Source organism: Bufo bufo, chromosome 4 (genome assembly GCF_905171765.1).
Source record: "Bufo bufo chromosome 4, aBufBuf1.1, whole genome shotgun sequence".
In the NCBI taxonomy this organism is placed as follows: domain Eukaryota; kingdom Metazoa; phylum Chordata; class Amphibia; order Anura; family Bufonidae; genus Bufo; species Bufo bufo.
Genome location: NC_053392.1, coordinates 390,977,006 through 390,992,862, shown reverse-complemented (window position 1 = coordinate 390,992,862; position 15,857 = coordinate 390,977,006). Strand labels below are relative to the sequence as shown.

The 15,857-nt window shown below is 43.4% G+C and overlaps 1 protein-coding gene across 1 annotated transcript in view; it reads left to right on the top strand.

Moving 5' to 3' along the window:
• The window catches only part of LRP11 (LDL receptor related protein 11), a 42,690-nt gene that overhangs the window by 3,491 nt on the left and 23,342 nt on the right, over window positions 1-15,857 (top strand). The window contains exon 2 of the mRNA XM_040427094.1: window positions 842-999. Within this exon, the coding sequence (XP_040283028.1) occupies window positions 842-999 (158 nt within the window). The remainder of the gene's footprint in view (window positions 1-841; window positions 1,000-15,857) is intronic.

The window sequence follows — 15,857 nt, the reverse complement described above, 5'->3', positions numbered from 1 at the left end:
CGTAAATGACCGCCTATGCCCTGGAAGTACTGTATATTCTACTATGTTCAGATAACTGAGGTTTATGCAGGTTTATCTCAGTCTAAGACATTTCCCCCATATAGCACAGTACAGTCAATCAGTAGTTTCACAAAACGAACATTCACTTCCTGAGATTCAGCAGATGGCAGAGCAGATGGTGATGTCACCCATACACGGAGCACCACTGGATTATGTGCACACTGTGTACAATACAAAATATGCTTACAGTATGTTTCTAGTATTAACTGTATTAACTGGTATTGAAGATTTACAGTATTGTTGATGCTGAGTATGTTTCCTGGTATGGTGACTAGTCTGATACTATGGGCATAGACATGTAGAATTTTCAGTATTTTCCCTGCTTCACACATTACACCACTATTCGAATTGTCCAGATGCTTTAAGGTAAGTAATACTCTTCCTGACAAATGCTATTGAATTTACGGATACATTTGGTAAAATGGGTAGAGATGTAGATCCAATTTCTTTTTTAGTGTAAGTAACTATTTTTTATCTTATCTTGGAAAATGTCTGTTGAACAATATTAAAGGGGTCCTCCAGATAGGCCATCACTAGCTGATCTGCACTCTAGTGCTGCTCCTATTAAAGTCAGTGTGCGCAGCGTTGTGTACTAAAAGATTGATGGAGCTGTGTAATTCTGGTGCCAACCTCAGTGGACAGAGCTACACCGAACGGCAGATTAGCGGGGGTGCAGGGTGGTGGACCCACGCCGATCAGCTAGTGATGGTCTGTCTTGAGGATAGGCCATCGCTTCGTAATGCCCAGACAACCCCTTTAACATACCTGATTCCTCTTACAGATACTGACAAGCTACCAAACAGCAATGCAGGACAAGACGTGGTACTTCAGCTGCCAGTTGATTGGGTTATACTGGATGGTCGTGAAAGCAGTGATGACCATGCCATCATTCGATATGAGTGGACTCTGCTTCAAGGGGACCCTTTAGTAGAAATGAAGGTATTATGACTTAGATTATTACGCTACCCATGTCTTTCTGTTCAGATAAGTATATACAGTCTATAATTTTTTTACAAATTCACATTCCAGTATCCTTCCATCTAATTTAACACATTGGGGCATACTGTGTAAGATTAGAGGAAAGATAGACTAGACAGTCTAGAGACACTCCAAATGTATCACAGTGGTTGATGCTACTGTAGATAATAACCTTTTTACATCTCTAGACTGTGTAGTCTAAGTTTATATCACCTATATGGTGGCTTTCTTTGCCCCAGAATTTTGTGCATGGTGTTGAATTTCCTTGCGTTTCGTGTTAACGAATCAGTTTTTCCTAAAATGGCAGCTGCACGTGTTAAGGCTACTTTCACACTAGCGGAACGGACCTCCGGCAGGCTGTTCCGTCTAGTGACCGTGTGCCCCTGGACTGCCGCTCCGTCCCCATTGAGGCACGGTGAGAGGCTGCCGGAATAAATGTCGTACATGTCGTAGTTTTATTCCGGCAGCCTCTCGCTGTGAGCTGTCGTACCTCAACGGAACTCCCCCCCCGCCTCATTATAGTCAAAGGGGATGGAGCGGCAGTCCGGGGGCACTCGGTCACTAGCGGCAGGACGGATCCGGCAGGCTGTTCACCCGACGGAACAGCCTGCCGGAGGTCCGTGCCGCTGGTGTGAAAGTAGCCTTACAAAGTGAAAGTAAGAAGCCCGGGAACGCGAGATCACGCATAATGCCGTGTAGCCAGCCAATACGTAGATGCCATCCCTTGTGATGTCACAGCCCTATAAAACCTTTTAACCCTTTGCGGTCTCCGCCATTGTCCTGTGAGCGGAGCATAGCGAGAGACGTGACAAGCGATCATGCGCTAGGGTCAGTTGCTGAAAATGATTAATGAAAGAATAATGGAGAGGGAGAGTGAAAGGAGACTTATGCTGCATCAGTTTAATGTATTTATTCTTACATTTACTTATTCCTACATCAGCCTAAACTAAGATATGTAATTCAATACCAATGAGATGGACGGCTTTATTATTCCAGTGCCAGCGTGCCAACCAATACCATCCAGTCTGCACCCCTTTGGGGGGCCAGGTCTTAATAATGACCATCTTTTTCTGACTTTACTTCTTCCAAATCATCCTTCAAATCTCCATGTCCTAGAAAAGTCAGCAAGATACAGAGAGAGGAGGAGCTGGATGTTCCTGATGGCATATTCTTATCCATATTATGGTAGCTGATGTGGAAAAGGAGGAAAAGCAGATGGCAGAAGAAGGGCACCCACCTGTAAGGCAGGAGTGCGCTGGAGGTGGAGAAGTTGCCAGAGCTATTTAGTATTCAGTGTTTACTGTCAAATAACCTGCAGGAGATTGCAGGCAAGAACAGCAATAATGTGCATATTGTGCCCCCAATCTAACCAGCCAAACCCCATACCAGCAACAGCCCCTGTTTAAAGGTGCAGTAAAGGTGCCACACAGCCATTAACAATGAAGACTGACTACACAGTGCAGTCTTTATTATTAAATGAAAGGCAGCTGTGGGCTAAATGTCCGTGAGGTTGTTCGCCGCAGCATGGCCGCAACCCGCCTGCAGCACAGCCGCTCCATGTGGACGTACCCTAAGGCATAGTGGCCTAGGTATCCCTGATTTATAGCGAGTCATGACAGATTGATTTGGACTAAATCGAATTTCTTGGCGAACTTTGTCAAAATTGCAGAATCAAATTTTTCAAAACGACGCTCATCTCTAATTCTCGTGATGCTATGTTGTGCCATTCTTCTCTTATTCCTACTACAAGTTTATGAATAAAGCAGGACTAGGTGTTACCAGCTGGGGGGGGGGGGGGTGTCCCACTGTCCAATCAGTGCTGCCAGTTTCAGACTGTGCAGGGACACACCCCTCAACTTGTTACACCCAGCTGTACCTTTATTCATATACTTCTATTAGGTTAAATAGAAGAATGGCACATCATAGAGTCATAAGAATAGATGCTCCAGGATTATTACATGGGGAATCCACATAGCTACTAAAATAGGCATGTAAGGGGGGATAACGGGTCCTCTTAAAGCCATGGCCACTTTGTCACTTAGCCACATTCTAACTTACTGAGCGAGGAGCAAAAAATGTCTAAGACATGTAATAAATGTGGTGCATGGCGTGTGGGCTCGATTTGAGCCCGAGTCCTGGGGTATTTTCACTAGTAATTCCTCCCCATTGTCTTGACTGCACCCATCACAACTTGAACATACAGCAGAAACAATGGAAGTTACCTAGTGTTCAGATAACCTGGGCGGTTTACAGCAATCCCAATTCTTTTCCAGGGCCACAAAAATTCCAGTTCCCAAACTGAAGAGAGAGAGAGCGACAACCATTACTGTCATCCTTCGAAGAGCACATATGGGTTGTCAGACTGCTTCTGACAGACTTGGATGGTCCAGTATATAATACATTCCCTTTTTCTTTCTAAATTACAGATAGTAAGAGCCTGTATTCCATTCTAACTATGCATATATTAAGTAACTATATTGGAAACACGGCCTGAATCTATGTTGAGAACTAACTGAAAAACGTGCAGCCGCCAAAATATCCAATTTCCATTGAACATGTGAACAAAGAAGCTTCAGATAAAAATGTACGAGGCCAATGAACCATAGAGATCAGAGCAGCCATACAATGGCCCCTTGTGCTGTACCTGGGAATGTTGTCTATATAGTATCAGATACCGTAGCTTGCCTTGGAAAACATGTGCAGGTCAAATAGAATAGCTGTCACAGCACAGTAGTAGTACATTGGGGGGATCCTCTGCTGGATAGCACCCCCTTCATGCAGACTGAGAGGTTGTTGCCCTCGCCTCTGTATTAGCATCCATGAAATACAATTGTTTAACTGGTTCTCTTGACCCTTAAATTCTTGGAATTGTGGGCTGATGAACTGGGGCAAAGCATGTGTGATGACTTCCAGTATGTCATGGAGGATTCAGGATAGACATTACACTCATATTGGGATTTCTTGTTGCTAAAGATTATAGCATGTAGACTTGGCTTGCCAGGATAGCTTCGTACCTACCTGGTCCTCCTGGTGTGCTCTTAGGGACCACCTTACGTTCAGTACTGCGCTCCTAGGCCTTCATCCCCTTTCCCTTTTTTCACCTGCACCTTTCTCCTCCCTCCTCCCCCGCAGCTTTTTTCTTTCTTATTCCAGCCCTGTCGGTGGAATGTCTCCATCCCTGGGAGACAGACACCCGCCAATGAGGGCTCACACTTCAGTTATTTGGTCAGTTATTTCCATCAGTTATTGTGAGCCAAAACCAGTAGTAAAGCCTCCTCAGAGATCAGGTGTAATATAAAGATCGGCACCTGTTCACTTGCACCCGGTTTTGGCTCACAATGAGGGTTCATGCACACAAATTTATCTGCGGGTCAGATGTGGACCCATTTACAAAAGGTTCAGACAGCACACTGTGCGCTATCCACAGCCTTATGTCAGTTCCGCAGCCCCGTATACAAATAGAACATGTCCTATTCTTGTCCGTTTTACGTTCAATTAGGGGCTGGAAGTTCTGTTCTGCAAAATGCGTAATACACGCGGCCACTATCCGTGTTTTGTGGCTCCGCAATTTGAGGACCGCAAAATGGCAACAGCCGCGTGCATGAGCCCTAACTGATGAAAATAACTGATCAATTAACTGAAGTGTTCGGCCTTATCTAGTGATGGCCCATCAGTTAGCAAAAGCTGAACAACCCCTTTTAAGAGAAACTATAATCTCCCCTGACTTTTCTATTTTATTCCCCCAAAAATAATAATTTTGGAGCATTTTCTTCTTGGTAATCTGTATTGCACCTGAATATTTGAATAAATAATAGCTGGGTGTTACCACCCCCCTTGTTATCATGGGGAAGTAGTTCCTAAAATAGAGATGAGAGGTGACGGGTTCCGGTTATCTAACAATTCCGTTATGGATTCTGCTACCACCATAAGTTATTCTTAGATAACCGGAACCCAAACGTTGTACGCCAAACTTGAAAACACAAGTTCGCTCATCCCTAGTGACAGGTCCTTTTTTAAAGGGTTTTTCCAGCTTCTACCACAGTTTTATCCATGCCCTGGACAGTGCCACACATAACATAAAAAGATACTCTCCTGCACCCTGCCTCTCTGTTCCAGCGCCGAGGTGACATGTCTGTAATTGCTGGGTCACATGCTGCTTGGATACAGGTCACCACCGAGGCCAGTGATTACAGAAGTCTACATGCTAGGGACTGGAAGGAGAGGTTTATGTTACGTACAGCGCTGTCCGGGACATAGATAAAATGAAGGACATCCCCTTAATGGATACATTTATGTCCGAAAAAAATGTCTAAGGCGTGAAATAAAAATAAAATATGGCTGCACAACATTTCACATACGAACAATAGATCTGAGAAATGGGGATTATTCTAAATTAAAGTTGTATTATACCTACTATAAATGGAAAAATGAAAGCTCTTTGTGCACATTTTTGATCAAATGTGTGTCAGGCCCGTCTACCAAGCGTCAAGGTGGCTTCCGCAGATGGGTCCCTAACACTAATATACTGCCTCTCTTGGACTTACCTAAGCCTACAATATTCAGGGCAGAGTAAGAACCAACTACATTTGTACTCTGCTCAGAAGCCCCAGGTAGATGGGCGTGTTCAGGTGCTGCCATCAATATATACTACAAGAAACTTTTGACTAGCACATTCATATACATATGTAGTCACAGGTGCATATCCAGCAAGCAAACATGGTTGATAAAAAAATGGCTGCACAACATTTCACATACAAACAATAGAGCTAAGAAATGGGAATCATTCTAAATGAAAGTGGTATTATACCTACTATAAATGGAAGAATAGAAGCTCCTTGCGCACATTTTGATCAAACGTGTGTCGGGCCCATCTGGCTTCCGCAGATGGGTATCTAACACTAATATACCGCCTCTCTTGGACTTACCTAAGCCTACATTTTCAGGGCAAAAATGTGTGCAAAGAGCTTCTATTTTTCCATTTATAGTAGGTATAATACCACTTTCATTTAGAATGATCTCCATTTGTTAGCTCTATTGTTTGTATGTGAAATGTTGTGCAGCCATTTTTTTATCAGCCATGTTTGCTTGCTGGATATGCACCTGTGAGTATGTATATGAATGTGCTAGGTTAAATTTTCTTATAGTAATAAAAATGAAATATTCACCCTCTGAATATGCCATTTCAAAGGGGGCACCTCAATGCATTGAAGGCCATGGCAACACAGCAGATGCCTCTGTGTTTGATCTGGTAAAGCAACCCTTTCTGCTCACTCCCAGGAGAAGAAGGACCTTTTGTTCTGCATTGTATAAAGGATATAATTCCCGTTACGTAATAGAAATGTAGCACCTACTGGCCTTGTTCACACAGTGCAGATTGAGTGATGTTTATGATGAAGATTTTTAAAAGCCAAAGCAATAGTGGATCCAAAAGGGAGACATGTATATCTTACCTTTATACCTTATAGTTATACTTTTGCTCTGTTTAGGATCCTCTCCTGTCTTTAGCTTAAAACCTGCTCCAAATCTGCACTGTGTGAACATAGCCTAATGGGTTTGAGCTGAAATAAAGTAATAATCAAATTCCGGTTTGGCAGGGGTTTCATTCCTATCTACTAACAATTAGGGCTCATGCCCCCAAACGTAAAGGGCTCCGTGCCCATGCTGCGGACTGCAGATGGCTGCCCGTGCTGCGGATGCGGACCCATTGATTTGAATAGGTCCGCAATCTGCAATATATGGCAAAAGATAGGACATTTGTTTACATTTGCGGTGCAGAGGCACGGACCCGAAAGCCCATGGAAGTGCTTTGTAGAGTTTCCATGGGCTTCCAATCCGCGCCTCCTATTTTTGGCTGTATCTTGCGGATCATGGACCCATTCAAGTCAATAGGTCCACATCTGCAGCATGGAGTTCACACGGCCAGTGCCTGTATATTGTGGAGCCGCCGTTTGCGGTCCACAATTTGGGCACTGAGCCCTTACGTTCGTGGGAAATAGCCCTTAGGGTGCATTCACACGACGGTATGTATTTTACGGGCCACAAAACATGGATCCGCAAAAAATATGTATGACGTCTGTGTTGCATAGTTTTTTTGTGGATCCATTGTAACATTGCCTATTCTTGTCTATTCTTATCTGCAAAAGAGACAAGTATAGGACATACAAACGTGGATCGAATACGGTGTGCTGTCCGCAGTTTTTGCGGACCCATTGTAACGAATGAGTCCGCATCCAATCCGCCTTAGGCCTCTTGCACGCAAACATTTTTTTTTTCCGTTTCCATTCTGTTTTTGCGGATTACGTTTGCAGTCCGTATGCGGAACCATTCATTACAATGGTTCCGCTAAAAAACGTAATGTACTCCGCATGCATTCCGTTTCCGTATTTCCATTCCGCTGAAAGATAAAACTTGTCCTGCAGGGCGGAGTACCGGGGGCGAGACCCAGCCATCCTCACTCTAGATACGGAAAAGGCTTTCGATAGCATCAATTGGAGATGGCTGGGTCTAGCTTTGGATTCAGCGGGTATTACGGGATTATTCCGCACTCTATTAGATGGGTTATATCTAGGTCCAAAGGCAAGGGTTTGTACAGGGGGATGTATATCTGACTCTTTTCGGTTAGAAAGGGGAACTAGGCAGGGATGCCCCTTGTCTCCTCTCCTGTTTGACTTGGCTATAGAGCCCTTGTCTAGATTGCTCGATTCAGGAGAATTCTTTGAGGGATTAGAGGTGGGCAAGAAACAACTGCGTACGGCGTTGTTTGCTGATGATATCTTGCTTTTCCTATCTGACCCTCAAAGGGATATTGGGAGGATTATGGATGCACTAGAGGAGTTCGGTCTTCTTTCAGGGTTAAAGATTAATAAATCAAAAAGCGAGATACTATTTCTAAAGAATGGAGGGCAAAGGGTGTCAGGTGATGAAATGGGGGGTATACCTATTGCGAGATCTTACATAACTTACTTAGGGATTAAAGTGGGGATTACTCCCGAGTCTATATATAGACTTAACTATGACCCATTAGTTACTAAAATAATTCAAGAATTGCATAGGTGGCATGATCTGCCGCTGTCATTGTTGGGGCGTAATCATCTTATTAAGATGATGTCAGTCTCTAAACTGCTTTATCCCATGCAGACGATTCCTATTTTGTTAAAACACAAAGATGTCTCCAAACTGGTCAAAGCATTCAAAAATTTTTTATGGCATGGCAAGAGACCTAGGATATTAATGCGTTCCTTGACGAAGGGAATTGAGCAAGGAGGGATAGCATTTCCTGATATTAGAAACTACAATCTGGCGTGTATGGCTAGGCATATTTGTGACTGGATTAATGATTCTAGTTTTTACTCAGCTTTAACGTTGGAAAAGGAATTCTGTGCTCCCTGGTCTCCGGTGGCGTTGCTGCATGCGAGGTTGCAGGTGATTCCTGTTTGGATCAAACAGTCTTTATTGATTAAGGACACGATAGCTGCATGGAGGATTCTTAGAAAAAAGTACTGGTTGTCGTACAGGGTCTCCAAGCATCTTCCATTGTGGAACAATCCTGAATTCCCACAGGGTAACAGAAACAAGCTGTTCGAGGAGTGGAGGAGGAAGGGGATTTTAGGTGTGAAACAGTTATTACATGATTCGGACCCTAGGTGGCTCACAGGAAAGGAAGTGATTGAAAAGTTTTCGTTGTCGTCATTTCAGACTATTCAGTGGGCTCAAGTGAAGGAGGCAGTGGTGAACCAATTAGTGTTGGTGCAGAAGGAAATACGAAAGAACACTCTGGACAAGATCTTGGACCTGGGGGGAGGGAGGGTCTCGATTTCTACGATATACGCAGATATGTGGAAGGAAGAAGGGACTAGGGATGGGAGTAAATGTTTTGGAAAATGGGCGGAGCAATTGGATGATGACGACATTGAAACAAAGATAGTGAAAGGATGGGAAGTAGTAAGGAGACATATAATTAATGAGTCATGGAGGGACACCCAGGTTAGACTAATGCACAGAGCTATTTATGGGTTTAATATCCCCCCTCATCCAGCTAAACCAGACAGGATTACAAGCTGCCCGAAATGTGGGATAGGGTTCCCTGATCTATTCCATGGGATATGGACGTGCCCAAAGAGTAAAAGGTTATGGGAGGAAGTGGGAAACTTGGTTAAAGGGATTTGGGGAAGAGAGCTTCCATTATCAGCCACTTTGTACCTGTTTCACTATGAGGAGGGAGAGGTAGGGCAAGGTGGGATTCCCCGCTTGTTCCATACGATATGCATGGTAGCGAAGCGTAGCCTCCTGCGACAATGGCTTCAAGATGATACCCCAAGGTTACAGGCTATAATTGAACAGCTAAAGCATGTCTTCCATATAGAAAGGTTAAATTCTCTTGCAGAAAAGGAAAAACAAGCAAAAGGGTTGTTTCAAAAATGGAAACCGTTTATTGAGTATTGCATGTCAAATACGGAGATACAGCTGATTATGAAACCATTTACACTCACGGAATGGTACATAATGGGACAATTGAAAGGGACACTTGGTCGTCTGATACTTAGTCTAACCAACTCTTCTTGATTTAATGCAAGTGTATTGATTGTTTATACTTCCTTACATTGATTGTAAACTATGGCTGCTTTGTACTGCGGAAAATATACTGCTCTATATTTATGATTGTACTGTCTGGGGCACATGAAGTGCCTTACTTTGTTTTGTTTGTTTGTATTTTAAAAAAAGAAAATAATAAAGATTTATTAAAACTTGTCCTATTATTGCCCGCAAATAACGATCCATGGATCCATTCAAGTCAATGGTTCCGCAAAAAAAACGGAACGCACACGGCATGCATCCGTATGTCTTCTATATCCGTTCTGTTTTTGCGGAACCATCTATTGACAGTTTTATGCCCAGCCCAGTTTTTTTATGTACTTACTGTTTAAACATTATTGTATGCTCCGTTTCCGTTTGCGACCCACAAAAAACGGATCACAAACGGAAACCAAACTGAAAAGCAGAACGGCAAAATGGAATGGAATGTAAACGTAAACACTACTGAAATGGAAAAACTGATCCGTTTAAAATGGACAGCAAAACCATACGGTGGTGTGCAAGAGGCCTTAGGCCTCTTTCACACTGGCGTGTGCGGCCCGTTGCTGTATTGCGGCCCGCAATACACGGGCGCCGTTCCGTGGGCATTCCGCATCACGGATGCGGACCCATTCACTTCAATGGGTCCGCAAATCCGGAGATGCGGTATGGTGCGGAACGGAACCACGGAACGGAACCCTACGGAAGCATTACGGAGTGCTTCTGTGGAGTTTTGTCTTGTACTTTCGTTCTGCAAAAAGATAGAACATGTCCTATCTTTTTGCGCAACGGCCGGATCGCGGACCCATTCAAGTGAGAGGGGCAGATCTGCCATACCAGACACAGCCTAGAAATAAGAGTGTCACTATTTGTGGATAAAAGAGCGGTTTATTCCCAGACAACCCTGTTAGGCTACTTTCACACTTGCGGCAGTGTGACCCGGCGGGCAGTTCCATCGTCGGAACTGCCCGCCGGATCCGCCTATCTGCATGTGATTGAAAGCATTTGTGACAAGCATCCGGATGTGGATCCGTCTCACAAATGCATTGCAAGAACGGATCCGTCTCTCCACTTGTCATGCGGACAGACGGATCCGTCTTGTATCTTTTTTCACATTTTTACAAATCCGGCATTCCAGTATTTTGAATGCCGGATCCGGCACTAATACATTCCTATGGGGAAAAATGCAGGTCCGGCATTCCGGCAAGTCTTCAGTTTTTTTTCGCCGGAGATAAAACCGTAGCATGCTACGTTTTTTTTTTTTGCCTGATCAGTCAAAACGACTGGACTGAAGACATCCTGATGCATCCTGAATGGATTACTCTCCATTCAGAATGCATGGGGATAAACCTGATCAGTTCTTTTCCGGTATTTTCCGGTATTGAGCCCCTGTGACGGAACTCTATGCCGAAAAAGAAAACCGCTAGTGTGAAAGTACCCTTAAGGCCTATTGCACACGACCGTATGGCTTTTTCAGTGTTTTGCGGTCCGTTTTTCACGGATCCGTTATTCCGTTTTTTGTTTCCGTTGTGTTTCCGTTTCTGTTCCGTTCTTCAGTTCCGTTTTTCCATATGGCATATACAGTATACAGTAATTACATAGATAAAATTGGGCTGGGCATAACATTTTCAATAGATGGTTCAGCAAAGAACGGAAACGGAAGACATACGGATGCATTTCCGTATGTGTTCCGTTTTTTTTTGCGGACCCATTGACTTGGGCTCCATTCACACGCAAAATGGGTCCGCAATTTTGCGGAAAGGGTGCGGACCCATTCATTCTCTATGGGGACGGAATGGTTGCGGACAGCACACAGTGTGCTGTCTGCAGCCGCAATTGCGGAGTGCGGCCCCGATTTTGGGTCCGCAGCTCCGCAAAAAGATAGAGCATGTCCTATTCTTGTCCGCAGCTTGCGGACAAGAATAGGCATTTCTATGGGGGTGACGGGCTGGTGTGTTGCGGAGCCGCAATTTGCGGGTCCGCAACACACCACGGACGTGTGAATTAAGCCTTGAATGGAGCCACGGACCGTGATTTGCGGGCAATAATAGGACATGTTCTATGTTAAAACGGAACGGAAATACGGAAACGGAATGCATACGGAGTACATTCTGTTTTTTTTGCGGAACCATTGAAATGAATGGTTCCGTATACGGAACGGAAAAAAAGGCCAGTAAACGGGGAAAAAAACCGGCCGTGTGCAGGAGGCCTAAGGCTGGGTTCACACGAGCGTGTCCGGATTAGGTCCGGATGCGTCCCGGTGTATTGCGGCAAACCCGCGCGAGTAGGAATGCAATTGCAGTCAGTTTTGACTGCGATTGCGTTCCGATGTTCAGTTTTTATCGCGCGGGTGCATTGTGTTTTGCACGCGCGTGATAAAAAACCGACTGTGGTACCCAGACTCGAACTTCTTCACAGAAGTTCGAGCTTGGGTTAGGTGTTGTGTAGATGTTATTATTTTCCCTTATAACATGGTTATAAGGGAAAATAATAGCATTCTGAATACAGAATGCTTAGTAGGTGATCAATTGAGGGTTAAAAATAAAAAAATAAATTAACTCACCTTCTCCTCTTGATCGCGTAGTTCCCGGTCTCTTCTTTACTTCTTTAATGATGAGCTGTGGGCTAAAGGACCTTTGGTGACGTCAGATCACATGCTCCAATCACATGGTCCATCACCGTGGTGATGGACCATGTGATTGGAGCATGTGATCTGACGTCACCACAGGTCCTAGCCGGTAGTTCATCATTAAAGAAGTAAAGAAGAGACCGGGAACTACGCGATCAAGAGGAGAAGCTGAGTTAATTTTTATTTATTTTTTTAACCCTCAATTGATCACCTACTATGCATTCTGTTTTCAGAATGCTATTATTTCCCCTTATAACCATGTTATAAGGGAAAATAATACAGTGAATAGACTGTCACCTAGCAACCATGCGTGAAAATCGCACCGCATCTGCACTTGCTTGCGGATGCTTGCGATTTTCACGCAACCCCATTCACTTCTATGGGGCCTGCGTTGCGTGAAAAACGCAGAAAATAGAGCATGCTGCGATTTTCACGCAACGCACAAGTGATGCGTGAAAATCACCGCTCATCTGAACAGCCCCATTGAAATGAATGGGTCGGGATACAGTGCGGGTGCAATACGTTCACCTACCGCATTGCAACCGCGCGGAAATCTCGCCCGTGTGAACCCAGCCTAAAGGTGTTGTCCAGTGTGGGAAAAACTGCCAAAGGGCTCAGAGTGGGTAAAAAAGAAGGAAATACCTGGAAATGCCATTAACAATCTGTCGCCATCGACCTCTCTATCCAACTGTTTGTATAGACACATATCCGTGGTTAAAACGCTGTTTTTCTTTTGTTGATGCGAAGTTCTGTTCCCGAGTTACGATACTTTTTCTTAATATGTAAATTAGGGCTTTGGTGAAAACAGGGTGTCACTTTTGCTCTTATTGCACCCATTTCACGCAGCCCCATTCATTCCTATGGGGGCTGCGTTGCGTGAAAAACATAGTATATAGAACACGCAAAATCACGGCTCATCTGCACAGCCCCATTAAAGTGAGAGGGTTCGGATTCAGTGCGGGTGCAATGCATTCACCTCACGCATTGCACCCGCGCAGAAAAATCGCCCATTGCAAGAGCGTATCGGTATAGCTGTATGCGGGTTTGTTTTTGGTGGGACAAGTGGTACTTTTCATTATATTATGTGGTACATATAATCTATTGATTAGCTAGTACTTGTTTATTTTTTTTATTTTTTTTGAAAAATGCAAAAAAACACCAATTCTGAAATTTTTTGAGGGCTAATAGAACAAGACAGAGCAACTGTTTCCAATTCCTCTACAATACTTATTGTCCTTCAGAAAGTGGGTGTAGTAGTTCCTCTGAACCTATGGCCTCTTTCATACGAGCGTCACGGATTGGCTCTGGATGCGTTCAGTGAAACTCGCACTATTTTGCAAGCAAGTTCAGTCAGTTTTGTCTGCGATTGCGTTCAGTTGTTCAGTTTTTTCCGCGCAGGTGCAATGCGTTTTGAAGCATTTTTCACTCGCGTGATAAAAAACTGAAGGTTTACAAACAACATCTCTTGGCAACCATCAGTGAAAAACGCATTGCATTTGCAGTTGCTTGCGGATGCAATGCGTTTTTCACGCAGCCCCATTCATTTCTATGGGGCCAGGGCTGCATGAAAAACGCAGAATATAGAACACGCTGCTTTTTTCACACAACGCAGAACTGATGTGTGAAAAAACAACGCTCATGTACCCATTGAAATGAATGGGTCAGGATTCAGTGCTGGTGCTATGCGTTCATGTCACGCATTGCACCCACACGGAAAACTCGCTCGTGTGAAAGGGGCCTATCATAGACTTAGCACTGACATCATTGTTAGGTATTCTGATTTCAGCATATACATTTTATTTTTTGTACAATTTTCCTACATAATTCCAGTATCTCCTGTTTTCAGTATCTTGGCTTCAAATGGTAGCTTCTCATGTCCCAGGAGATAAAAACCTGCTCCGGTCATGTGTGTGTCCATCACATAACCAGAACAGATTTTTATCCATTGGAAGTACAAAATGAAAGTTGCTATTGTATGACTGCAAGCAGAGATCTTGAAATCTAACAGAGATTAATATAGAAAGTACAGAGTGAGCACAAAACTAGTTCTTGATATCCAACAGATACAGAATGTAAATGTATTGAAATATTCTTACACATTAGTGGCTACAGTTTCATGTGGCATCGGCTGGCATCACACACACTCAATGTGCACCCCACCTCTTAAGTTTTGATTTTGTGACTACTTGAAGTCAAACAGTGTTTTTGTGCTAACCCTGTACAGAAAATGGTAGAACTCTTCTTTATATAAAGAATAACGTTTATTTGCAGAAAGAAACACAACCCCTTGAAGGTTAGCTTGGTCATTAACCCTTAGGATACCAGAGGTATTTTTGTTTTTGCGTTTTCATTTTTCTTCCCTATCTTCCTTGAGCCATAACTTTTTTATTTTTCCATTCACATAGCTGTATAAGGGCTTATTGTTTGTGGGACAAGTTGTAACTTCTAATGGCACTATTAATTATGGCATACAATGTAGTGGGAAGTGTTAAAAAAAATTCCAAATGGGTCGGTAGTGGAAAAAAATCCTCCACCGTTTTATGGGTTTTGTTCCCACAGCGTTCTGTGTGCGGCAAAACTGACCCATGCCCTTCATTTTCTGGGTCAGTACAATTACAACGATACCCCATACGTATAGTTTTTTTATGTCTAAATAGTGACGCCCATAACTTTTTTCTAGTTATACTGTATCTACTGAGCTCTGTGGGGGGGTCATTTTTTGTGAGACAATCTGTAATTTTTATTGATACCATTTTGGAGTGTGTGATTTTTTTTAAATCACATTCTATTACAATTTTTTGGTAAGAGAAGCAATAAAAAAATAGAAAATTGGCCATTTTAACCCTTTTTTCTGTTAACGCCATTCGCCATATTGGAAAAATATTTTTATATTTTACTAGTACGGGCGTTTTCGGTCACGGTGATACCCATGATGTTTATGTTTTTATTTTTTTATTATACAGAAAGGGGGGGTGATTTAAACTTTTATATCTTTCAAATTTATTTATATATTTTTAAGTTTTTTTTTACTTTTTGTAATTATTTAGAAGTTTGTATTTGAGCGCACAAAATCCATTTTTTATTTTTTAAATCTGAACAATCATGGATTTTTAAAATCCATTTATTACTGACAATTGCTCATTTCTTCTCGCAACTTAACCTAAGCCATGTGACCTCACATTCATCCGTCACATGGCCTAGGCACAGCTCATCCCCATTGAAGAGAATTGTAGTGAACTGTAATACCAAGCACAGCCGCCGGTGCCTTCTCAACAGCTAGTCAAAGGGGGTCCCGGGTGTCAGACCCCCATCGATCAGATATTGATGACCTATCAGGAGGATAAGTCATCAGTATAAGGGCTCGTTCACACGACCGTTGGTGTCCCGTTCCCATATTGCGGACCGCATTTGCGAACCCACAATACACGGGCACCGTTCCGTTGTCATTCCGCATCACGGATGCAGACCCATTCATTTCAATGGGTCCGCAAATCCGAAGAGATGCGGAACGGAAGCACTACGAAGTGCTTTCTGGGGTTCCGTTCTGTGCCTCCACACCACAAAAAGATAGAACATGCTCTATCTTTTTGCGGAACTGAGGGATCGCGGACCCATTCAA